Source organism: Miscanthus floridulus, chromosome 6, assembly GCF_019320115.1.
Source record: "Miscanthus floridulus cultivar M001 chromosome 6, ASM1932011v1, whole genome shotgun sequence".
Classification (NCBI taxonomy): Eukaryota; Viridiplantae; Streptophyta; class Magnoliopsida; order Poales; family Poaceae; genus Miscanthus; species Miscanthus floridulus.
This window is the reverse complement of record NC_089585.1, coordinates 99,298,227-99,323,741: the sequence shown is the minus strand read 5'-3', so window position 1 is coordinate 99,323,741 and position 25,515 is coordinate 99,298,227. Positions and strand designations below refer to the sequence as shown.

At 43.7% G+C, this 25,515-nt stretch overlaps 1 protein-coding gene, 1 long non-coding RNA gene and 1 pseudogene across 2 annotated transcripts; 1 reads left to right on the top strand and 2 right to left on the bottom strand.

Annotated features, from left to right (window-relative positions):
* Positions 1–2,173: 2,173 nt before the first annotated feature.
* On the bottom strand, positions 2,174–8,807 carry LOC136458759 (lipid phosphate phosphatase 2-like; annotated as a pseudogene).
* Positions 8,808–9,240: 433 nt separating this feature from the next.
* Positions 9,241–10,292, top strand: LOC136458758 (uncharacterized). Its single transcript, XR_010760048.1, has 3 exons — positions 9,241–9,350; positions 9,427–9,559; positions 10,053–10,292. It is a non-coding gene; the product is annotated as an uncharacterized lncRNA (long non-coding RNA).
* A 1,589-nt stretch (positions 10,293–11,881) lies between these two features.
* On the bottom strand, positions 11,882–12,617 carry LOC136460888 (uncharacterized). The gene is made up of 2 exons (XM_066460422.1): positions 12,026–12,617; positions 11,882–11,910 (listed from the first exon to the last, which is right to left on the bottom strand). The coding sequence occupies exons 1-2, from the start codon at positions 12,615–12,617 to the stop codon at positions 11,882–11,884; spliced, it is 621 nt and encodes a 206-aa protein (XP_066316519.1).
* Between the last annotated feature and the right edge of the window lie 12,898 nt (positions 12,618–25,515).

Genomic DNA, 25,515 nt, shown 5'->3' with positions numbered 1-25,515 from the left:
CGTCGTCGTATAGGAGGAGTATGGGGCACGTTGGGGCTATGGAGTCTGGGCTTTGACAGACACGCATCTCAACAGCTGTCACAGAGGCCCTAGTCCTGATTACCAACATACTACATTATGACCAAGCCCTTGTTTAGTTACTCTAGAATCCAAATTTTGGCACTATGCAAAAAGAAGATTCCCAGTCACATCAAATTTGCGGTACATGCATGGAGTACTAAATGTTGACGAAATCAAAAACTAATTGCACGGTTTGGTTGTACTTTGCGAGACGAACGTTTTGAGCCTAATTAGTCAACGATTAGACAATTATTAATAAATACAAACGAAATGCTACAGTATATTACTGTTCCTTGAATTTTGGCGGCGCCAACTTTCAGGGGAGCTAAACGCGCCCCAACTCGCACGTGCTACAGTAGGACGGTAGGAGTAGCAGTAGATTAGATTCCTTCCCTCCTCTCCATCTTTCTTCCTGAACAACTCGGCCCATCTCTGATTTCTCTCCCATGGCCATTGATCCTGCTGCTGGTCCTTGGGTTTCTTGCAAGCTGGCAGCACTAGCAGTTGTACAGCAGCGAGAGCATAAACCCAGGAATCCAATGCAATTATGCAAACCATGCGTATGAATCTTGTTGCCCCAAAAGACTAAGGCCCTCGCTCCTAAAATTCTTGTCCCATCAAATATTTAGACACATGCATGGAGTATTAAATATAGACTAATTACGAAACTAATTACACAACTTACGATTAATTTACGAGACGAATCTTTTAAGTCTAATTAGTCCATGATTTGACAACGGGGTGCTACAGTAAACATGTGCTAATGACAGATTAATTAGGCTTAAAAAATCGCCTAACAAATTAGCCTCTATCTATGTAATTGGTTTTGTAATTAATCTATATTTAATGCTCTTTATTAGTATCTAAACATTCGATGTGACATGAATTTTCGAAGCAACTAAAGAACCAAACACCCCCTAAACACATGTTCATACATACACCTGTCGAGAAAAGAACGGGGAGGAAAGGACGACAGTGCACCTGCACCAGCTAATCACAGTGGCCCTGTTCGGCTTATCCCATATTCAGTTTGTTTGGCCTCTTTTTTTTAGTCGAAACAGTGTTTTCCTCTCACAATAATTCAAACGAATAGTGTTTTCAGTCAGTTTGAGCCAAGTTTCAGCGAACGGGCGGTTTTCAGATTTTCAGATTCAGAAAAAAGGGGACGACTAATGCCATGGTATGTGAATTGACAGTGCAACGGTACCGTCCTGAATTATTTGTCAACAAACACACCTGGATATAGTAGTTTATCGGGTGGTTGTGATGTCAATAATTCAGGTCTGCCCGATCTGGTCAGACCTCTCACAAGGACACACCACTGAAATTTCTGCTGCTGCCGTTTGTGCCGGCAACTGAGAGTTATGTTTTGTGCTGCTGTCCGTGGCCAGAAACTATTCAACCGTGCTGATAAGTCGCCCATCGTTTAATCTGACTGAATTTGGAGAGGAAAAAAAAACTCAGGACTGGACCATCATCATCTTCTGCTCTGTCTTCATGATTGATCCCTGCATCCTTCGCTGAAAAGTTTAGGTAACTGCGGCTGCATGGCTTTTTCAGTAGTCAAGACAAGTATGATGCTACGATTACTACAGTAGTTTATCACAAGAAAAGCGAGAACAGGCCGGGTCACATGTCGGTGTGCCAGGCTCGCTATCAGTTCGGCATCATTCGGTCTAAGAAATATGAACTCACATGTCGTTGTGCCAGCTTGCAGTGCAGGCTTTTGTCCAGTCCCAGTTAACTATGACAGGACCAATTTGGTCATGTTGTGCAGGTGCCTGAAATGGATCCGTTCAAATCTGGCCAGTACTGTAGAGGAACATGATGCTGCGATAATGGTTCCAGTCCCAACTCCCAACAAACCCCATTGCACCGAATGAACTCCTTCTTGTACTCTTCTGTTCATCACCTGAATCACATGGCAGCCGGCCGATCACAGCGACGCAGTAATCAATTGCACTTCAGAGGACACTAGCAGCAAAGTGAAGTGATCATCATACAGGATGCCGAGGCCATCTGCTTCCAACAACCTGTTTGTGGCTCATTCTGATGCTAAAGGGACCGCATCTTAAGAAGTTAAGATCCTCCAAAATACATATAAGCTGCTTCTTTATGCCTCAAGAGTCATGACGCATCGACGTCATATCAAATATAGGTTCCAAAAGGAGATAGAATCTAGTCAAGAATTCTCACCAGAGACATGTGCTTTATATTCTATGGTATGGAATTTACATAATATAAGGAATCGAACAAAATCTTGCTATATACTAAGCACTACAAGGTTATTATATTACAATGGTCTGTGGCCCTTAGTGTTATTATTCCATCATTGGACTCTCCCACCAGCTTCCATGGAATCCATTGCCTGGCTCGTGCTCCTCATTTCCACTGCACCAGGACTGTGAAAGGAACCGTTATGAATCGAGCTGCGACGGCTCATGTACGTGGGTTGTACTTGGTCGTCACCCTCTGGCTCACCAATGTGTCGGAAATATGCGTGAGGCCACAATCCTGACCACAGAATAGGGTGAAACTATTAACATTTAACAATCATTGAACAAGGTGAAACTATTAACATTTATCAATCAATCCTGACAGCTATAAAGACAACTCCCTTGCAGCTTCCTGATACGGGGGTGGGGGTGGAGTGGGGTGCACACATGATACTTTTACTAACTCTAAGGACTCGATTCTCCTAGGTCGTAAGTATTCCTCGCTATTTTTGTTTTCTACCGAGAACTACAAATCATCGCATTAAATAAAAGAAGGAAAAGAATCTAAGATGATTCATAGAATAACCCACCTGTGATGCCCAGATACACGGATACAGACACAGGTACGACGTAGGGTGTTTGGTCTGAGGAATGATTTGATCTATCATCTTCTAATTATTTATTTGTTTGTATAGAATGTAATGTGTTAATCTATCTTCACATCATTTCTCATAAGCTAATAATTAGTATGAGGAATGGAGTCATTCTACTATTTTTTAAAAAAAATAGACTCACGCTGTACCATCAATACACAATTTTCCAAAAATACAGGTACGGGCGATATGCCAATATATAAAAAATATAAGATTAAAGATACCAAAATTAACACACAAATTATACATAATATTGTTTAGGGCGTAACATTCAGACCAACAAGGTGCCAAGACCCCAGTTGCAATAGCTAGGTTGTTGGCGACAGTTAACCACCATCGGTAGATACAGAAGCATTTGAACTAGCCACCACTGGATCTGAAAAGGGCCCTTATACTGAGCAAATGAATGGCGATAGGTGTCAAGGTATCCCATAGGTACCCCGGTGAGGTATCTCAGGAGCATCTAGGTTATTCTTATTAGTATCTAGAAATTGAGTAAATTTTCAATTTTCGATACACCTGGGATACATATCCTCGGAGCATCTGTATCCGTGGAGTATCCAATACCGGCATGTGAGTTTTGCGAAGTATCGCGCTTACTCAAACGCCCACCAAACCATTCTATGAAAATAATGCATAATGGATACAAAGTTTCCAGGACAGCGAGCAAAGGGCACAGTTGGTTGACCGTGGCAGTAAACAACACAGTCTAATTGAGCCCATGAGACTCGAGAGCCTGCAAACTTGGTTAGTTGGTTTGTACCTATCTATGACTTTGAATGGCTGGCATTTTTCAACTTTTTATTGGAGGATCCCTGTGCACAGGATTAGGCTGCCAACTGCTAACATAACCTTTTGAAAATTTGTTTCTTAGTCCTTTAACCTAAACCTATCTTCTCTCCTTGCCATGCACATTGAACTCATCATCTTAGTTCGTGCAAGGACTAGCAATGACAGGGTGTATACCAGGACAAACTGTCAAAAATCAAGGCACTGCACCGTGTCCTATTTTCATGCATGATCCCTGCCAATACAAGTGTTAGTTCTAGTCCTCTTCCCACACAGCCTGCCACATCCAGGGGCTTTCTTACTAACTAACAGCAGTACTACGTAGCACCTTTGTCAGTCTCTCTATAGTCTATACTCATGACACTGCCAAAGCAGGAGCATGCTAGATGCTAGACACAAGTGTCCAATTCAGGAAGAGTTAAAAAAGATCAAGGGACAGAAGAAAGACCCTAGGTGCAAGTTTTCCTGCAGGCAGAGTGGCAGACTAATTTTATGAAAGCTATTAACTCTGAATATTTCTGTTGTAGATAGCAAAAATCCTGATCCAGAGCATTTCGAGGCAGGTTAAGAATAACTTCCATAAGTATTATTACAACTGTTGAAATTGAAAATATCTATCAACGATACCCCAATTATTTAGTTAAAAACATTCTTCAGGGATGTCAGTCCAGCTGCAGTAGGTTTATATCAAAAGGGGATTGTCATTTGATTAAAAATGAAACTCTTCCTTTCATAAACATTTGATCATTAGTTCACAGCATGATTGCCATCATTCACCAAACGTATGGCACCTCACAAATTATACATAAACATTGGGTGATTATTTATCTTTCAAGTCCAAGCTTGATTGTTTTTTCATTACTTGGAGACAACCTCAAGTAAACCCAGGATAGACACCCCCGACCAAGTATTCACTATAATTTGAGATCAGCAAATATGGACAGAACATTGAGCACAATTTATCAAGGACGGAGTTAGAAGCACACCTTTTTCATCAGATGGTAGTGGAAAAAACTGCAGGTAGCAAATGGAAGCAACCATCAACCCTGCACATTGCAACAATAACTTAACTTTGAGAATCGTATGTACATACATTTCATAAAAGAACCATATGAACATTCACATTTCCATTTCTTTTTGGTGCCTGTGGAGGGAATGGGAGGGGGTATTACTTAAGACTTACCAAGTAATCCACCAGTACATACGTCTTGCCAGTGATGCCAATAGTCATCAACTCGAGAAACTGCCACTAAGGCTGCAAGAAGCAGAGGGGAAAGGACAATGCAGAGTTTTGCAACATGCCCTTTACGATCGAATACTTTGATTTTACCAGCCAGATACCATGAAAGGAAGCCAAGGCCAGCAAAAGACCCTAAGATAAACATAAATCTTTGAGTAATCCACCAAACAATAACAGCTGGAATGAAAAGCTCATATGACTCAAGAGAGAAGAATAACAAGTGCTATGAAACGTTAATGAACCTCCATGAGATTTTGAAACAGTTAGGAGGTAAATATGAACTGAACGAGATTGAGGCCACTGTATGGCTTGAGGGAATCAAATGGAGCAGCATTACTACCACCAACGCGAACTAGCATGCCATAATATTTCAAGGTGGGGCCAAATATAGTAAAGTACATTGAGCAGCCAAGTATAAACAAATAAACTGCTAATCTTACAATTACTAGGAACAGGATGCACAACACACTGGTACAAAACAGCTTGAAGGGAAGTGCGACTCTGGAGACCAATTGGGTCCTCGGCGGTCGAGCTAGCCACTAACGCGGAGATGGAGCCTGCCGGTCCTAGGGCCCCGGCTATGTGTGGAAATGATTGTTTAGCTTTTGTTTTACTGTCTCTTCTAGCAAGTGTTAATCTTATTATTACCAATTACTTATTCCTTTTGGAACCCCCATGTCAATTCTTACAAGACGCGCTAGAAAATAAGATAAATCCTAGAAATTCTCATAAAAAACTAGAAACAACTAGCCATCAATTCTATAGAGTCCAATTATCATTGATAGTAATAGACAATGGATCTATTTTGTTTTCTAAATAACTACTCATCTCCACCATTTTGAAAAATAGTGTAAAGTACCCCCTATACCTATATCTAAATTATCCACCTCTTTCATTATGAAAAAATAACCTAAAATAACCCTCTAAATCTTCATCTAAATGACTCACCTGTGCCTTTATGAGAAATAATCTAGTTCACATATAAAATAACTTTCTAAATCTGTTTCTAAATTACCTACCTTTGGCATTACCCACTTCTTCAACTGTTGATAAAAAAAACACAAGGTATACTGCATAATGTGTGTCACAATGCAGACCGTGTATACATGTATGCAAGAAGCGATGTGTATAATTGATTTCCATGTTAAACACATAGCTCAAGCTAAGGATTTAACTAAACACATGTCAAATATGCATGAAAGTGCAATCCAAAGGGTAAGGACTATGAATGGGGACGGAAAAACATATAGAGTAATTGGTAATTTTAGTTTATCACAATCACATAAAGATTACAAAGCACCTATACGAGTATTGATTTAGAATACAAGAATAAACGAGGGATAACAAAGATAAGCAACTTTTATTAGTCGTAGGTCCTAAATTTATCCACAAACTTGTAACACTTATGTCTATTAAAATTACTATCCATGCAGGAGCACGGGTTGATGGGCTACTTTGTCAATATATGTAGATTATGCTTATACAGCAAATTATCAGCATCACATTTTTATATTATCAAGATAATTCGTACTATCATTTGCAGCAGCAATCTTTTGTGTAAGGCTGACTTCAACTTTTAATTTGTAGCACTCAATGGAAGAGTGAAAGAAGGATGCAATATTTGACATAAAGGGCAAAGAGGATCACATGGACAGATAGAAATGGAAAAAACATCAATATATGTGTTTCTTGAGAACTCGATTAAAGAGACATTGTATACAAAACATATGAAACATCTTGTCCCATACTATTAGCTGATTAAGAAATATTCAGCAGTAGCTAAAACAAAGATTGGAACCTAGAAAAAGAGGCATCAATTATTATGTTCACTAAACTGCTGAGAAGGTAGTTAGCGCAATCATAAAATAGGACATTTCCCAAACCGTTAATTCTAGTAACATGGGGCTAATCCCTATATTTGTAAAGAATAATGTCACTTACATGAAGTATGACCACTTGGAAAGCTCTTATGACCTTCTTTAATAACACTCGCCTCGCCATGGCATATGGCGCCTGTAGTAAAGTTGTTATAATCCTAAAGGCCAAGTAAATTCATAAGCTCTCTTATACAATTCACATGCAATGTAATTGCACAAGGGCTTCAAGTGAGTAATTATTAAGGTCTGGCTAGAAGTTATGAATCTTACAGGTATTCCATCAGGGAAGCAACGCCAGAAGAAATCTGGGACGTGGTCGCCCAACACCATCCTTGATCGCATCAGTTAAAACAGCAGTGATAAGCACTGAAAATAGGAGACCTGCGGGCAAGCTAGATTTGAGAATAAATAATAAATGGATAAACTAGCACGACGAATCAGGCAAGAAAGTGGGTGTACCTAGTATGGCATGATGCAGATCATATACATTTCTCTTCTTAAAGTATATCGCTGTTATGATAATGATAGGCCCAATGATACCAATTATCTGAATAAGCGTGATTGAAGAAAAGGTATTCAAGAGGTTCATCGGAATTGACAAGGTAACACTACAAGAGAACAGTATGTTACCGGCACAGCCCAAAATGGCACTGTGTTGTCCTTCATGGGGTATCTGAGGTCTGTCATCATTTCTGATCCGACAAAGCGATGGAATGGTTCTATTATATTAAGAACTCCATCCAATACAGCTAGAAGAACTAGCACAATCCAGTCATACGTGTGTAGGCGTGCAACTTTGGATCCATGAGATGTTATATAGGGAGTTGGAGCTCCCAGACTAATTGGTGGGGCTGGTGCTGGCATTGCCTCTTGAGTCCTGTAATTGTTAACCAACTGAATAAATTTACGAAATCCACTTGATAAATTAGAAATTCAATACACGATTTGTCACAACAACATGTATACTGTCAACTGTAAGGATTTCAGTTTCCTCATATCTAAGAGGTATTAAGGACTACTATAAACTAGCAGACAAGAGCTATTTGTGCCTTTATTTTCCTATAAACTAGCAGACAAGAGCTAAGGCTTTATTATCGTCTACAAAGTAGTGCAATTTTAATTCATGGGAAAATAGCTGTGCAGTTTGATCAATTCTTGTTAGATACAGTAAGTATATTACTTATTACTTCACCCAAAACTTCATAATTGATGTGCAATTCATCAAATACTCAAGGCATGTTCAGGAGCATTAACCAATTAAGAGTCTGCGATGGAAGCACGAAGCAGAGCAACATATCAAAACCAGAATGCCTAGACGGAAGCACATTAAGCAGCCGTTTAAAGAAGCAAAGAGGAAGAGCAGGAAACTAATTATTGCCAACCTGTTCCACCAAAACGAGGACAAAGCTATCTATCCGGTGGCGCCGAGACGCTAGCGCGTGCTCGATAGTCTGCCGCCGCCGAGGTCTTGCCGTCTTGGGTTCGTGTGGAAGTTAATCACGACAACTCCACAAGATGCTTGGGCCCTTTGGCTCCGCGTGCTCTCCCCTCTTCTCCCGCAGCGCGGCTGCAGTCTGCAGATGACACAACCATGAGGAATCGACAGCAAGCGCAAACAGAAACAGCAATACCGCAAATACATAAATAAAGTACCAGCGTATGGCAACCTTTGCCTCCTCCGTCTCTCCTTCGGTCCTTCCCCTTCTCTTTTCTAGCCTCCTCTTGGCTTGTGCAATGGCGCTATTGATACCATGAGAGAAACCGAGTATGCGACGCCATAGAGGAAACCGTCCACGCCGGTCCAAGAAAGTCGCATCTGGCAGGAGTTTCCCTCCGCTGCACGCACGCATGCGAAAATTTTGACGGGCCAGATGACCCCGCCCGGCCATCACCGGCGGCGCCGCCGGTTGAAGAATGGCCAAATATTCGGGGACGCGGCAGTTGAAATTTGACCGTCTGGTGGGGATTTCGCGGCTGCCTGGGGAAGGCGGTAGCTGAGGTCTGTTTTGGTCACCAACAAGGAGTCTATTCATGCGGCAGCGTCCTTGTTGGGCTGAGGCCCAGCGCGTGAAGGGATGCTATTGAACGGCCCGGATCAACTGACTGCATAGGGGAGTCGACAAGGACGACTGTCTGTAGACAATCTGCTTCCCAATCGGAATCGGCCAACCCTGCACTGTGCACTGCAAGCAAGGTATCAAGGGTTCAGGGGTTTTCTCCCTCACCTCTGGCGAGCTGAGAGGGGGGCGCGGCGCCTAGCGAGTTGGACGCAGCGAGGTGTGACTAGCTAGAAGGATTCTCTGCATCTGGACCTTGGGGTTTTCTCTGCATCTGGACCTCGGGGGGCGCCGCGCTCGTCTCCTGTCCTTCTAGCTAGTGGGATGAAGGACGTAGTGGGTAGCCCGGGGACCTGGAGCGGCCTGGCGCTGCGGGTGGCGCAATGCGCTTCCGCCGCCGCGAACCTCCGTAGCCTTTTCTCCGACTCTAGTAGATTCCTGACCTACACTGCACCCCTGTAAGACGAAGCACCTCAATTTTTCATTTTCTGGTGGTTTCGCGTTTAGTTTAATTGGTCTCTCCTTGTTTCACAGATACATGCTCCTATCGGTGGCCTTGCAGCTGATTTGGAGTTTCTGCCTTATGTGTGTTGATATATGTTCGCTGTGGAAAAAACTTGATCTTCACTACCTTGAGGCTGTTTGGCCAATTGTTATTGGCGACTCGGTAAGTGTTCCTTTTCTTCGTTTTGTTGTTTAGCTACCACCTACATTCGACTTCCAAAAGCATAAGGACTGAAAGTGGAGTTCATGCTCCATTCAGATATATAAAAAAAGCTCTATTCAAGATGCAAGTATATAACTGTAGTATGGAGAAGTATAGGAACACGCTTATCCTGACGAATTACTATAATCTACACCAGTAATAACTATAATAAAAAGCAGTAAATATGTTTTCATCAGTTTTTACTGCAATTGTTACTGTTGCGGACGACCCCTCGTCAGTCTTTGAGTGCAGAAGTAGTGGTGTCTAGGAAAACTACTGTACACGGAACGCTTGGCGACTTGATACCTAATGGGTGTGTTTGTTTGATTTGGAAAATAATGATAATAATAAGTGTGTTGAATTTGCAGAAGAATAATGGGTGTGTTTGATTCGGAAAAAAAAATGATGGGTGTGTTTGATTCGCAAAGAAAAATAATGGGTGTGTTTGTTGCAGTTCACTGGCAGCTGCTTCTGCTTTGGCCGGTGTCCCCGTGTTTCTGGAAAGAGACACCGACTTATGCAGAGTAGCCCTGCGTCGAGGCCCTTGTGGACAAGACACACCTACAATCATCCTGGCGTTCATGACATGGTCATTTTAGCTGCATCGGCTGCTTCCTCGTTTTGGCTATTGGCTTCACTTATCTAGGAGTGATGGCTTGTGTTTTATCAGTGTCACTAGTAGCTGGCGCGGACCCCTGCGCGCGTAGGTTTGATATGCTTGAATTTGTGATCTGTTATGTGTTATGAGATACTTACTATCGATTGCTAAAGCTACATAGTTAACAGTTGTGAGTATTAGTGTCATACACACAAATAGTTCGCCACCCTTGCAAGGAATGGTCTATGGTTTAACAATGGTAGCAAGTACATAAACATGTGCTGACATTATTACATAGAAGTGTTCATTACTAGTTTGGAACTCTGGATTGCGTTGGGTCTCAGTTGCAGGAACTGATTCTTGTCAAGCTGAAGTTCCCTGACAGAGGCATGCTGTAAATCAATAAATATCATTTTGTGTTTGGGTAAGCGAATGAGAATTTTCTGTGAAACTGTAATTCATCTTAAGCTTAGATGCATGGTGGCTGCCTGACTGGTGAGTCGCAGTTGCAGCAAATGGGCTATTTGACCTGTCTCCTACATAATTGTTCTAGTTATTTGAAGCGATACCTATTCGCAAGGAAATGTATAAGTCCCATGAAGCACCCTGGCCTTGTGACGGTTCTCTCTTTTTTTTCCCTTTAGCTTGTTGTTCATGGCATCTTCGTATACATAAATAAACAAGGATAAATACATAAGGTTGGTAGAAATGTGAAAAAAGAAGCTAGTTGAATTTGTCACGTAACAGTTAGTCAGTTGGCTTTGTTCTAGGAATTAGGAAGGAAATGTTGTTCACCTGCCTCATCATCAAGTTGGCTGTCTTCGGGTAGACTCTTGCAAGCAGCTGGGCTCAATGAGGTTTTCTTTCTCTCGCTTGCTAACAGATAAAATTTAATCTTCACTCGCAATGCACGGTGATTGTTGGAAGGCTGAAACTATATATTTATATTATTCATGTAGGTTGAATGGTTACGCGAAGATGAATATAGCAGCATCCAAAACCTATGAGAAAGGGGAAAACCTATGAATAATTTGTATGAGAAAGGGGAAAACCTATGGTCCACGAATAATTTGTATGAGAAAGGGGAAAACCTATGAATAAGAAACTTTTCAAGATAGTGCACCCAGCTAGTAACAAAACCCCTTATTCGAATTTATAGCAAAACAACAGAACCTGCAAAATGTCAGGAAGCCATCTTGACCAGGGGTCAAAAGTGTATAAGCAGTCAGTGCCAACGGAAGAATAATCAAAGAGTGATAAATATAACAACAGAAGAATAATCAAGGAGTGTAAATACAACTGTAAATGGCACAAATTAGGCACCAGAAACCAGAAAAATGCAGCTTGCAAAAGCTCCTAACAGGAACAGGCATGAAACTGATCCACTCCTGTCAACCAATGCATAGGGAAATACAAATCGAATGGAAAAACACACGTTAGGCTCATCGAGTATATGAGGTTAAAACAAAATCTGTAAACTTAATCTAGGATTCTATACCTAGCAGGAAGCAGCAAATCTAACACAACAATCTCTTCTTCTTTTTTTTGAAACTTCCGGCCTTTTCATTACTCATAAGCATCAGCTAAATCGCTGAGCACAAGATCCTCAACTCCTTGAGGTACATCATCTCAAGTGATACCGGATTCACTTGGACAGTTACAACCAATAGCCGCAACAGCATGCGCTACTTTATTACAGAGACGATGACAAACACTAATAGAACAAGAAACAAGTTCAGAAGCTATTAGATGCTTTATTTCTGTGACAGCCGGTATTCATCTCCCTCCACTGCCTCCTTCACCATGGTTGCATCCGTTTCTATGCATACTGAGCAATGCCCATTCTTGCAGCTTCTTCAGGCCTGCTAGGAAACCCAGTAGTTCAGCATGAAAAGCGTCAGTGAGGAAATGTCCAGCAGCTGCGCCGGCTTTCACCACAGCCCCCCGATCATCCCTAATGACGAAGCCCCACCCTCCAGTCCTCTCATTGCATTTAAACGCCCCGTCAGAATTAATCTTCAGCACTCCTTCCGGTGGTTTTAACCATCTGTAAGTCTGACGTATTTCCGGCACTTTGCCCTCTCGATTCAGTGATGAAATTTTCGTTGTCTGGAATTTATCAGCTTGAAGTGCAGTGATGAAAGCTACTTCCGTTGCTAGCCGCTGGACGACTCCTCTGAAACTATTCAGTTCTCCCCACCAAAGCCACAGGAGCCTGATCACTGTTAGTTTCTTTTTCTCTTCCAGTTCCATCACGCGTTCCATCATTTGCATCGGAGACACTGCTTCAATCAATCTGCTCCTCACCGATTCTAAATTCAGTTCACGCCATACTTGTTTCACCTCCTTGCACTTCAATAACAGGTGCCCGCCATCCTCATCAAGACGATTGCACATGCAGCACCGTGTATCAATCTCCATCCCACTTCTTTTCAGAATCCTTCTAACATCAAGCATGTTGTGACAGAGCCGCAAAAGAAAATGTTTCACCTTCGGTGGGCAGTCTAATTTCCATAATTTTCTCCAGAATTCGGATTCTCCTTCACTTCCACTCACCCCTGCCCCCACTATTCTTGGCAAACTCCTGCTCTCCACCATTTGGTGCACCTTGTAAGCGGACTTGACTGAAAATCGCCCCTTACTGTCGAAATGTCATCCCACTGCATCCTCCATCTCCACGTGTACAGGTATTGTTCTGATCAAGTGTACGTCCTCCTCCCAAAACACTTGCTCCAGCAGTGGTAGTGGTACATTCCGCTGACCAGTATATGGATCAATGAGCTCATCCACTCTTGTGATAATATTCCTTCCCCTTGGTGTGATCGGTTTGCTAGTAACATCCCTCGGCATTCGGCAACCACGGATCACTCCATATTTTCACCTTCGCTCCATTTCCCGGTCTCCACACTATCCCTTCCTTCAGTACATTTTTATTCCTTGGACAATACTTCTCCTGGTATAAGAACAGCACGCCAACGCCTTGGTCTCTAGCACACCAGTGTTCGAGAAATATTTTGCTTTCAGGATCTTGGCACACAAGGAGTCCGGGTTGTTCAAGAGTCTCCACCCTTGCTTGGCCATGTTAAAATAGTGCAAGTCTCTGAAACCGAGCCAGCTGATTCAGTGCATGCTATGCTCCTTATCTTGATTACTCCACCAGTACTTAGCAATCATAGTACTCACCTGTGAGCACATCTCCTTCGTTATGTCAAAATATCCCATAGCAAAATTTGGGATTGCTTGTGCGACGGCTTTTATCAAAATTTCCTTTCCTTCTTTGGATAGCAGCTTCTCCTTCCAACGTATGCACACCCATTGGCTACACCTGAATGGTGCACACCAATGTTCTACGAAGATTTCAAGACTCAATAGCGCTTCATGGCTTCCGTCAAGAAGGTACTCGGATGATGATTGATTTTACTCGTCCAAGTCATGGAGATTCAAGAGGACTTCAAAGTTCAACCATGAAGAGCTCGGGGTTTGACGCACCAAGATCCTAAGGGTTCCCCATAGGGCCAACAACCCGGCAAGGAGATGGGCCGGCCCACGGTCTACCTGGAAGGCGCGATGTGGTCTCCACGACAAGAAGAACCGACCTAGTCGGATTATAGGAAAGTCAATCTCTGTAATAAGATTATAACTCTTCTATTATAACTGACTAGGACTAGATTAATGTGCCTGCCCTCTGGACTATATAAAGAGAGGCAGGGGCACCCTGTACCATCATCACACAAAGCAATCCAACGCAAGACAACACGTCTAACTAACTAGACTAAATATATTCTACATTAATATTAAGAAGCTACACCCTCCAGACCCTAAGAACAACATATTCCACATTTATATTAATAATAAAATAAATGCTCAACAATCTACTATGTATAACTCAACTGAATATTATTTGACCGTTGTGATACATTTTGTCATAAAGCCATCAAATATTTTACCAATGTCTCAAAGGCGCATTCGATACTTAGCCATCATACATGTAATCGATAAAAGAAATTGACATTAAATAAGCTACCACATAAATAGAAAATACCTTTTAAACTAGTTGTAGAAGAAAACTATATATAATAACCATAATGAAGTTTGTTTTATGATAGCATCGTGCTAGATTCGGTTAATAAAATTGATACTAGATAAATGCCTGTGCGCTGCACAGAAAAAAAGCAAGAAATATTATTTTTCATTTGATTATCACGTAATAGCCTCGAGACCATAGTGGTATTATTTATCGAGGAGGCATAAGAGAAGTTGAAAAGGAATCATTATGAAAGATAAACATATATTTTGAAAATTACCAAAAATGGCTAACCCGAGTTCACAAGCAGGTGCTGTTCGCTGAGCGGTCGGGTAGCACGCAAAGCGCAAGAGCAGGTGATGTCAGACGGTGGCTTGAGGGAGGCGTCCACGGAAGCAGCTGTCAATGGTGTCCTGGAGACAACCAAATGAAGAAGAGTAGCAAGAGGCAGTTAAGCAATCTTTCATGTAAACATGTGTGTTTACAGACATTGTACCTTGCATTCTAGGTACCCTGCTAATATGAAAAAACTTTTGCCTGGTGAGTGGGACAACTCCAGCAGGTTTCATTGCCTAATTTTTTTTTAAAAAGAAAGGAGATATCAATGTTCAGTTTTCTCAGTTGCCTACACGTCACATTTTTCAATTCCAACGCTGATTCAATATCCCGATCAGACCAGGCAAGTGTATTTCACAATTCTAGTGACAGTGCCGATTGAACATCTTGACCATGGCAAAGATTGATTGGTTAAAACAGAGCAGACGTACAGGCAACATTTCAGCTTCTTAGCAGCAGTCGATCGATCACCGACTCACCGTATTTTTCTAGAGTTCCAGCTTCCAGCTTCCAGGGTAACATGCATCAGGATTCAGGATCGAGGACCAATTGTCAAGATTTATAGTTTAGACGGCCATCAGCATCATCTTGGTACAAAGAACGCATACTATGAAAATCTAGGACCGTTCAACACTCTCTCAACAGCACCGGCCTTGAGCAAATAAACCAAACAGAGTCTTCCTCCTCCTTAGGACAAGAAAACATGACCCATTGACCGGATCGTCTGATCGAGGAAGCTTTATTCCTGAGCGTCTGGCGGCCGTTGCCAGAGGGGTGATCGTGATCCACATGGGCTCCATGTCGGCGGAGTGGCAACCGGCGATGGGAACGGCCCTCATCTCCTCGTCCATCATCGAGTGCTCGCAGATGGCGTACGACGCCAGCATCTCCACCATACCTCGCACCACGCGAAGTAGACGCAGCTCTCCCGCATCCCAACCACGAGGAATAGGTCCCGCAGCCCAGCCACGAGGAATAGGTCCTGGGCCACCGCCAACACCACGGACCCCAAAAACAACTTCCTTCCGAGGATCTGTCTCTTAGCATGCACCTCCACAGCCTCACTGTTCTGACGCACCATGTATGTAGAGCTTCCTCGCCACTAGGAGCTCCCCGTCGCCCTCCAGGCCTCCACCAGGTACATCCGCCGGTGCCCGGCCATCAATCACTGCTACAGAAATGATTTTAGGTGACAGTGCCCAAACATTAACAGAGACGGACACAAAATTGAACCGCCTCCAAAAATACTGGGCTATTAACAGAGGCGGTCACATTTATTTACCGAGACGGTCATATTTGCCCGCCTTGTAAAATCGATTAACGGAGGCGGTCAAAATCCAACCGCCTCCTAAGATTGATTTACGGACCGCATGCGTAAATCGATTTTAGAAGGCGGACACACAATAAGGCCCGCCTCCAAAAACATAGGCCCAGCTCGGAGCCCAGACAAAAGCCCATATCTATCAGCTTATATATAAACCGGACTTAGGTTAACCTCTCTCCACTCTCACTCACGCCCCTCCCACTCCCGGCCGTCCCCGTCCCCGTCCCCTCCCCATCCCGCTGACTCTCATCCCCGAGCCCGACACCACCGCCCCTCTCTATCCCAACGCAGGCTCCCTCTCCTCTCACTGGTGACTCCCTCTCCTCCCTCTCACTGGCGACTCCCTCTCCTTCCTCTTCGGCGGCGGTGCGTGCGGTGGGGAGCAGCGGGGTGGAGGCAGCGGAGGGGCCGGATCCAGGCATGATCCACCCCCTTCCTCTCCCATGGTGCCGTATCCAGGCGGTGGAGGCCCGACGGCAGCGGCGGCGGGGAGGCAGAGGCAGAGGTCGGCCAGATCCAGGTGTAGGTCGGGCGGATCCAAGTGTGCTCCAACCCCTTCCTCTCCCACGGTGCTGGATCTAGGCGGTGAAGGCGAGGTGGCGGCGGCGGCGGGGAGGCAGAGGCGGAAGTCGGTCGAATCCAGTCGTGCTCCACCCCCTTCCTCTCCCACGGTGCCGGATCCAGGGAATTTGTTTTTAATTTTAACACTTTTTGATAACTAATTTTAAATCTAACACTGCAAGTTTTTTAAAAAAACTAACACTTTTGGCCGCGCCTATTGCCCTGGCGCGGCCAAATGCCTGTGCCGCGCCATGCATGGTGGCGCGGTAGAGGTCTGACATGGCAAAGACCGGTTTCGGTGACCGTTGACGTGGCAGCTCTTGCCGCGCCACCATGCATGGCGCGGCAGTGCTGCGCCCTGATCCGTGGCGCGGCAGAGCTGAATAAATATCGCGCCTAGTCCCGCCTGCCCGAGCAGCAAGCCCGCCTGGCCGCCGTGCCCGCCGCCCGGCCGGCGGTACCTGAACAGTTTAATCCGAACGCGTCACGCCGATAGTGGGAGTTATTCTAAGTATTGCATGACGTAAAATCAATAGTAGATTTGTTTCTGTCTTTTGTTCAATTTTTTTCATGACCGAATAGAGAATTTGATAAGCCAATGATTTATTTTCCGTCTTTCATAATACGGTTAACCACCAATTTAACTAATCGATTATGAAAAATTGCCACCGGCGTCGAGATACGCCGTGACTGCCGGTTCCCGAACTAGTTGGTACTTAATCTCGCCGGCAGTGCTGCCGCGACGCAAAGAAACGAATATGAAACAGATAAATGAAGCCCGTGCGTAAGTTGACAAGCTGGCACATAACATTTTCATTGTTTTAACATAAGTTTGACATAACATAACCAAATAGCCCCACGCAAGTTTCGGACGCCAATATTCGTTTGACCTAACAAACTAAGACCCAGGAGTGTAAGGATCCCTCGGACGCCTCTGTCTCTTCGGATTTGTTGGCAACACATTGAGAGTGTAGCCAACGTCGGTATGTTCACGTCGACGGTGCGTACGACTCGTACCCTACAAGTATATGATACGCACGATTACTTATAATTCTTTATGATCGTTAGTTCATAGAGCCTACGCATTTAAATAAACTATCTTTGATAGTACCTATGAGGCTCTTTGGGTACCAAGCGGGGCACCACCTAGCTGAGACATGCCGATCTCATCCTGCGGCCAATCGTCCCACTGGTCGTGCTGTCTGCGGAAGCCCGGGGGGTCGTCGTCATCGTCGTCCTCGGTTGCAGGGTCCTTCCCAGCGCTATAATGTGGTGGTGTACGCACCGTGGAAGTGGCACCTGTCATCTGCTGAGAAGAGCCGGCTGATGTCCTCAAAGAGACTAAAGACGTGGCACCCGACCGCACCGGGAGTGGCAGTTCCTCATAAGGAGTGTCCATGCAGCTCAGCTTTTGAGCTAGCTTCCTGCAGCTCTTCTTCACCTTCTGCATAAATAGACGTTAAAGTTAGTTCATTTCCCAAACGCATATACACTGAACAAACATTTTTAGAACGAACAAGTTTATGTTTACCTCCACAAAAGCCGCTAGAACGCCTGGCCCCAGCTCTCTAGACTCGTGAAGCCGGTACGCTGCTTCGTTGGACAGCCTCAATAATTGTGTCGCCTAGGTATAGAAACACGGTTGAACAGTTTTAGTATACATACTTAATACCAAATGGATAACAAATTATACCATTCAAGTATCTTACCACGTATCTTTGTAGCGGGGCTCTCTGTAGTTGTGTGTCCTGCCTAGTGGTAACGTCATACACATCTTCGATGACATCTTCCTCCGAGTCCTTGTCAATCACCACGTTAGTGTACGGGGGGCTTGATATGTGTCCTCGTAGACCTATGAAGCCAGTGCAGGTACTTGTCGAAGGTATGTTGGTCGTGTGGAGGACCCGCATGGACCGGATGTCGTACCCTATTCTGTCACAAATGGATACGCGAGCTGTGTGTCACGCGCACTATTCGCCTAAACGGCTGTTTAGCCCGTTTACACACCGTTTAAACGCTACATGGTGGTACACCGTTTCCGTTTAATCGGTTGTTTTGACCGTTTAAACGGTCGTTTTCCTGTTTAAACACCCGTTTTACTTGAATAATAGGCTAAACGGTAGGTGACCGACTGTTTATCGTTTAGCGTTTAGGATAACACTAGCACGCGCCAATCCTTGGTCTTGTACCTCTTCCTGCGGTCATACCTACAACAAAACGATGTTAGTTGTACCACACACCTCTGGATTGTAGCATTGTTATTAATCGATAACGCACCCGTGCAATTCTTGGTTGATGGAGTAAAGCAGTGGTGGGTAGCCTGTCATTCTCCCAAACTATCTATAGACCCAGATGGGCAAGTGAATCTCGACCACATGGAAGAAAATAAGAGGGACGTCGCAGCGATACTCGTCTGACTCGTCCCTAGTGATAGGACTGAGATAGTCCTGGAGCTCCAGAGCATCCCAAGGACACCAATGCACCTGAAATTTCGTAATTGAGATAGGTTGTGATATAGTGTAGATCGAATAAGACACAAGTATGATAGTAAAGAGAGCGTAACCTGGTGCTGTGTCAAGACGTCGAGACCGTTCGTGTACTCCCTGTACTTGCGCCACGTATTCCCTCTAACTAATGCTAATTCCATCCAGATATACAGAGCTGTAGGGAGTGTATCCTACTTGTTCCATCGCTGCATTGAACACGATAATGAATTAGCCATTAATAATGAATTCATATGTAACTGTCTCCAAGAATATAGTGAACCGAAGTACTTACCGATAAACCATTATTAAGGGGCCTCCCAACGGGCCATCATTCCCAACACCACACCTGAAGTAGGTACGAGCAACCCCCAAGGTTTGCATATCCTGAGGTGCGACGGTAGGCAACGCATAGCTGTCGATATATCCATGCCAGGACTGCGCTACCCCAGCTGTACGCCGCTATGTTCTCCCACGACTATCGTAGTATGTCAAGGAACATCCAGCTGATCGTGTTTCCCGAGGTGTCTGGGAAGAGGAAAGCACCAAGAAAGTGCCAGAGCCACATACGAGCGAACCTATCGATCAGAGCCTCCTCAGCCTGTGGGTCCAAGTAATCAAAGCGCTCCGTGATCCAGGACGATGAAACCCCGGAACTTTTCCTAAAATTGACCAAAGAAAATGAGACCCCATGGCTGCAGGAAAGCAATGCAAGTATTAAATAGGCTTGAATTACTCACTTATTTTTCTTGGAAGCATCGTCATCCAATGGAAGAAAGCCAGTAAACTGAGCCACCAGCTCCCTCCAGTGATCGTTGTTAACTATCCCTGTCACTAGAAGTCCCCCCAACCGAAGGCCTAAAATAGTCTTCACGTCCTGCAACGTCAAGGTCATCTCGCCACAAGGTAGGTGGAACGTGTGGATCTCAGGCCTCCACCTGTTATAAGAATAGAACAAATGTTAGTTGCCTCAAATTTGTTAGAAGAAAGTTTACGTACAAAGAATGCACTCGCACATGTCTACAGCTGCAGTAAGTAGTGCTGGGTCAAGGGGCGAAAGACCATGGTTGACAACACAGATAAGCTTGAGGAAGCCGACACGCCGTATGTACGACGCATAACGCTCGTCCCACTGGTGCACCCTGATATGCGTGCAGGGCCTCAAAGGAGGCAAGGCCACCTCTGCGTCATTATCACTCAAGATGTGTGCTCGGTGCTGGTCGTCGTACTCCACCTCAAGAATAGGGTACAATGGGTGCTACGTGGGAGGAGCCATCCTGTTACGAATTGATAAACAAAGCGTTAGAGTATTCAAATTAATAAAATTTAAATTAACATTAGTAAGTTCATAAACAAATCACTAACCTAACTATCCTAAATCTCTAAACCCAAAATCCTAACTATACTAGATAATAAATACATAATCAATCCTTAAAATACCTAAACCCTTTTGGGTTTAGAGTAAACTAGTATCTATACCTAAAATCCCTAACTAAATAACTAACTATAAACTAAATAATAAATACATAAACAATCCCTAAACCCAAAATCCTAACTATACTAGAACACACAACCACAAACCTACGTAAATCACAAACAAATTCACTAACCTAACTATCATAAATCAATACCAATCATAAGACCCTAACTATCCTAAATTACTAACTATCCTAAATCACTAATTATCCTAAATCAATAATAATAATAAAAAATGAAATCAACCCTAACTATCCTAAATTACTAACTATCCTAAATCACTAATTATCCTAAATCAATAATAAGCAAAAAAAAAATGAAATCGAGAGGAGGTACCTTAGGAGCAGGCGGCCTTGACGCGCCGGCGTTCGTGGCGCGGCCGGCGTAGTCGGGCGGGCGAGGCCAGGTGGGCGCTGGCGCCGGGCGCTGCGCGGCGGCTGGTGGCGGATGGGCAAGTGCGGGCGCTGGCGGCAGGCGGGCGGGTAGGGTGCGTGTGGGCGGTCGGGCGGCCACACGGTATTTATTCGGCTCTGCCACGCCATGGATCTGGGCGTGCCACTACCGCGTCAAGGTAGGTGGCGCGGCAAGAGCTGCAACGTCAATGGTCACCGAAACCGGTCGTCGCCACGTCAGACCTCTGCCGCGCCACCATGCATGGCGCGGCACAGGCATTTGGCCGCGCCAGGGCAATAGGCGCGGCTGAAAGGTCCTAATGGCTAGAGGGGGTGAATAGCCTAATAAAAATTTCTACAACAACACTTAATAAAATAGTTAGACAATTATGAGGCGAAGCAAGTGTTGCGCTAGCCTACTCAAAATGCAAGCCACCTACCATAATTCTAGTTTAGATAGTGTCGATTCACACAAGAGGTATGACACTACCCTATGTTAGTGTGCTCTCAAAGGCTAATTAAAGAGCCACACCAACCAACCAACCAAGCTCTCACAACTAGTTACACTAAAGAGCTTGTCAACTAGTTTGCGATAATGTAAAGAGAGTGATCAAGATAGTTATACCTCCGTGTAGAGGAGTGAACCAATCAATCACAAAGATGAATAATAATGAAGATCAATCACCTCAGAATTAAAGGATGAACACAATGATTTTTACTGAGGTTCATTTGCTTGCCGGCAAGCTACTCCTCGTTGTGGCGATTCACTCACTTGGAGGTTCACGCACTAATTGGCTTCACACGCTAAACCCTCAATAGGGTGCCGCACAACCAACACAAGATGAGGATCACACAAGCCACGAGCAATTCACTAGAGTACCTTTTGGCGCTCCACCGGGGAAAGGTCAAGAACCCCTCACAATCACCACGATCGGAGCCGGAGACAATCACCACCCTCCGCTCAACGATCCTTGCTGCTCCAAGTCGTCTAGGTGGCGGCAACCACCAAGAGTAACAAGCGAAATCCGCAGCGAAACACGAACACCAAGTGCCTCTAGATGCAAACACTCAAACAATGCACTTGGATCACTCCCAATCTCACTATGATGATGAATCAATGATGGAGATGAGTGGGAGGACTTTGGCTAGGCTCATAAGGTTGCTATGTCAATGAAAATGTCCAAAGATATGAGCCACAGCCGGCCATGGGGCTTAAATAGAAGCCCCCACGAAATAGAGCCGTTGTACCCCTTCACTAGGCACATTTTGCTCTGACCGGACGCTCCGGTCCAACTAACCGGACCCTAGACTCAGCGTCTGGTCCACTGATGGATGCCACGTGTCACCAGCTTCAAACAATGTTCGTCAGTTTTCAACGGCTATGAAGCTGACCGGACGCTTCGGCAAAACTGACCGGACGCTGGAGCCTTAGCGTCCGATCGAGTACAGTAAGGGTCTAAAACCGATTTTTGTCGACCGGACGCGTCCGGTCCACCTCGACCGGACACAGCCCAGCGTTCGGTGGGAAACCCTAGCCTCTGTACCACCAGTCAATGCGACCGGACGCAGCTAGTCAGCGTCTGATGCTTTTGGATCCAGCGTCCGGTCACTTGACCGACGCTGGCATCTCCTCCGTTCTCTTCACCCTTGCTCAAATGTGCCAACCACTAAGTGTATCACCTTGTGCACATGTGTTAGCATACTTTCACAAACATTTTCAAGGGTGTTAACACTCCACTAGATCCTAAATGCATATGCAATGAGTTAGAGCATCTAGTGGCACTTTGATAACCGCATTCCGATACGAGTTTCACCCCTCTTAATAGTACGGCTATCAAACCTAAATGTGATCACACTCTCTAAGTGTCTTGATCACCAAAACAAAATAGCTCCTACAAATTATACCTTTGCCTTGAGCTTTTTTTGTTTTTCTCTTTCTTCTTTTCAAGTTTAAGCCCTTGATCATTGCCATGCCATCACCATTGTCATGTTATGATCTTCATTAGCTTCTCCACTTGAAGTGTGCTACCTATCTCATGATCACTTGATAAACTAGGTTAGCACTTAGGGTTTCATCAATTCACCAAAACCAAACTAGAGCTTTCAATCTCTCCCTTTTTGGTAATTGATGACAACCCTTATACAAAGATATGAATTAAAATTCAATTGAATCCATGTTGCTTGCCCAAGCATATTTACCATTTGTAAAAGGATATGGACAAGTTTCATGAACCCTAAATGGTAGCAATTGCTCCCCCTACATATGTGCTAAGAGTTTGGATTATAACTTGCACATATGCTTAGATAGGAAATGTAGGAGTCAATGTCTACCATATGATGCTAAGGTATAAAAGATGGACCTTTGAAGCATGATACCAATCGGAGTGCACCAATATACCATCCTTAGCACCATGGTTAGTTCTATATCACTTGGAAACATACTTTGAAAAGATACCAGTTGTAAAGACTTGCTTGGAAATGAAAATTATCTAGTGATTTCATTTCATCATTCAACCTTACAACTAACATTCATCACACAAGCATGGATGTGTAAATTGAATACTTGTGCCATGCAAGCAAACATACGAAATGCACCATACAAGTTCATGAGCTTGCTCCCCCTACTTGTGTGCTCAAAATTTTAATTGATCCCTTTCCTTTTTCATATCTCTCCCCCTATGTCATATGTCAAGATATCTTTATGTTTCTTTCCCTTTTTCACTATCTTTGTTTCTATCCCTATCTTTGTTTCTCTCCCCCATATCTTTGTTTCTCTCCCCCTTTGTCATCAATGACCACAAAGGTTCTAAATGTAGATAGTATTACTTGTAGGGTCGAGATTATCAATGTCAATCAATGGGGTGAGGATCATTTTTCCAAATTTGGTCCAATCTAGATTATTTGCCAAAGATATTTAACTCGGTTTGATCCAAGGACAAGCTTCTTCACACCTCCTAATAAGGGTTATCTTGTACCATGTTGAGTTAAACACTTAGAACTTATTTTCTAGATTAAACACTAGGTTTATAAGCCCATAAACATGTCATATGCTATCACTAGATCAAGTCAAGCATAGAAGCAATAGTGATATCATATAAACATCAACTTCATTTGATTTTCATGAATGAGCCTAATAAAATAGAACCCTTTGAAATGTCCTAATAAGATTGAAAATATGACTAGATGCACGAAACATGTCCTTAGCAATGATGTATGCCATGCCAATCAACTTTTACCTTGGATTGCTCGAAGGAGAGGCATGTCATATGAGTGGGAGTGCATCAACACATATTTGAGAAATCCAATATGTTCAACTCATTCCTTAGCTTGCAAAACCTTTTTTCATCCAATGGCTTGGTGAATATATTGGCAAGTTGATCTTCGGTGCCTACACTCTCAATGCAAATGTCCCCTTTTTGTTGATGATCTCTTATGAAATGGTGGTGGACATCAATGTGCTTTGTTCTTGCATGTTGAACCGGATTGTTGGTTAGCTTGATTGCACTCTCATTGTCACATAGCAATGGCACTTTCTTGAACTTGATTCCAAAGTCACTCAAGGTGGCCTTCATCCAATGTATTTGTGCACAACAACTACCGATGGATATGTATTCGGCTTCAGCGGTTGATAATGCAACACTATTTTGCTTCTTTGATGACCATGAAACAAGTGATCTTCCCAACAATTGACATGTGCCCGAGGTGCTCTTCCTTTCTACCTTGCATCCCGCATAATCCGAGTCGGAGTAACCAACTAGCTCAAACTTTGCTCCTTTGGGATACCACAAACCAACATTTGGTGTATGCTTCAAGTACCTCAATATTCTCTTTGTAGCCTTCAAATGACTTTCTCTTGGTGAGGCTTAAAATCTTGCACACATGCATACACTAAACATGACATCCGGTCTTGATACGGTCATATAGAGTAGGCTTCTAATCATAGACCGATATAACTTTTGATCTATCATGTTTCCACCATTGGTTCCCATTGGTGTGCTAATGACTTTGCTATCAATCATGCCAAACTTCTTGATCATGTCCTTGATGTACTTGCCTTGACTCACAAATGTACCATTCTTTAATTGCTTGATTTGAAAACCAAGGAAGTAACTCAACTCTCCAATCATGGACATTTCAAACTCATTAGCCATCATCTTTCCAAACTCAACACAAAATTCTTGATTGGTTGATCCAAATATGATGTCATCAACATAGATTTGCAAAACAAATAGATCTTTTCTAATCTTCTTGATGAAAAGAGTGGTGTCAACTTTTCCCATTGTGAACCCTTTAGAGAGGAGGAAGTCCCTGAATCTCTCATACCATGCTCTAGGTGCTTGCTTCAAACCATACAAAGCTTTCTTCAACTTATATACATGGTTGGGCTGCTTATCATCTTTAAAACCAGGAGGTTGCTCAACATATACTTCTTCATTGATGTAGCCATTGAGAAATTCACTCTTAACATCCATTTGATAGAGCTTGATGTTGTGGGCACAAGCATAGGCTAGCAAGATTCTAATTGCTTCCAATCTAGCAACCGGGGCATATGTTTCTCCAAAGTCAAGACCTTCAACTTGTGTATATCCTTATGCTACCAATCTTGCTTTGTTCCTTACCACTATCCCATCTTGATCTTGCTTGTTTCTAAAGACCCATTTGGTTCCAATCACATTGTGTCCCTTTGGTCTTTCTACCATTTCCCATACTTGATTTCTTGTGA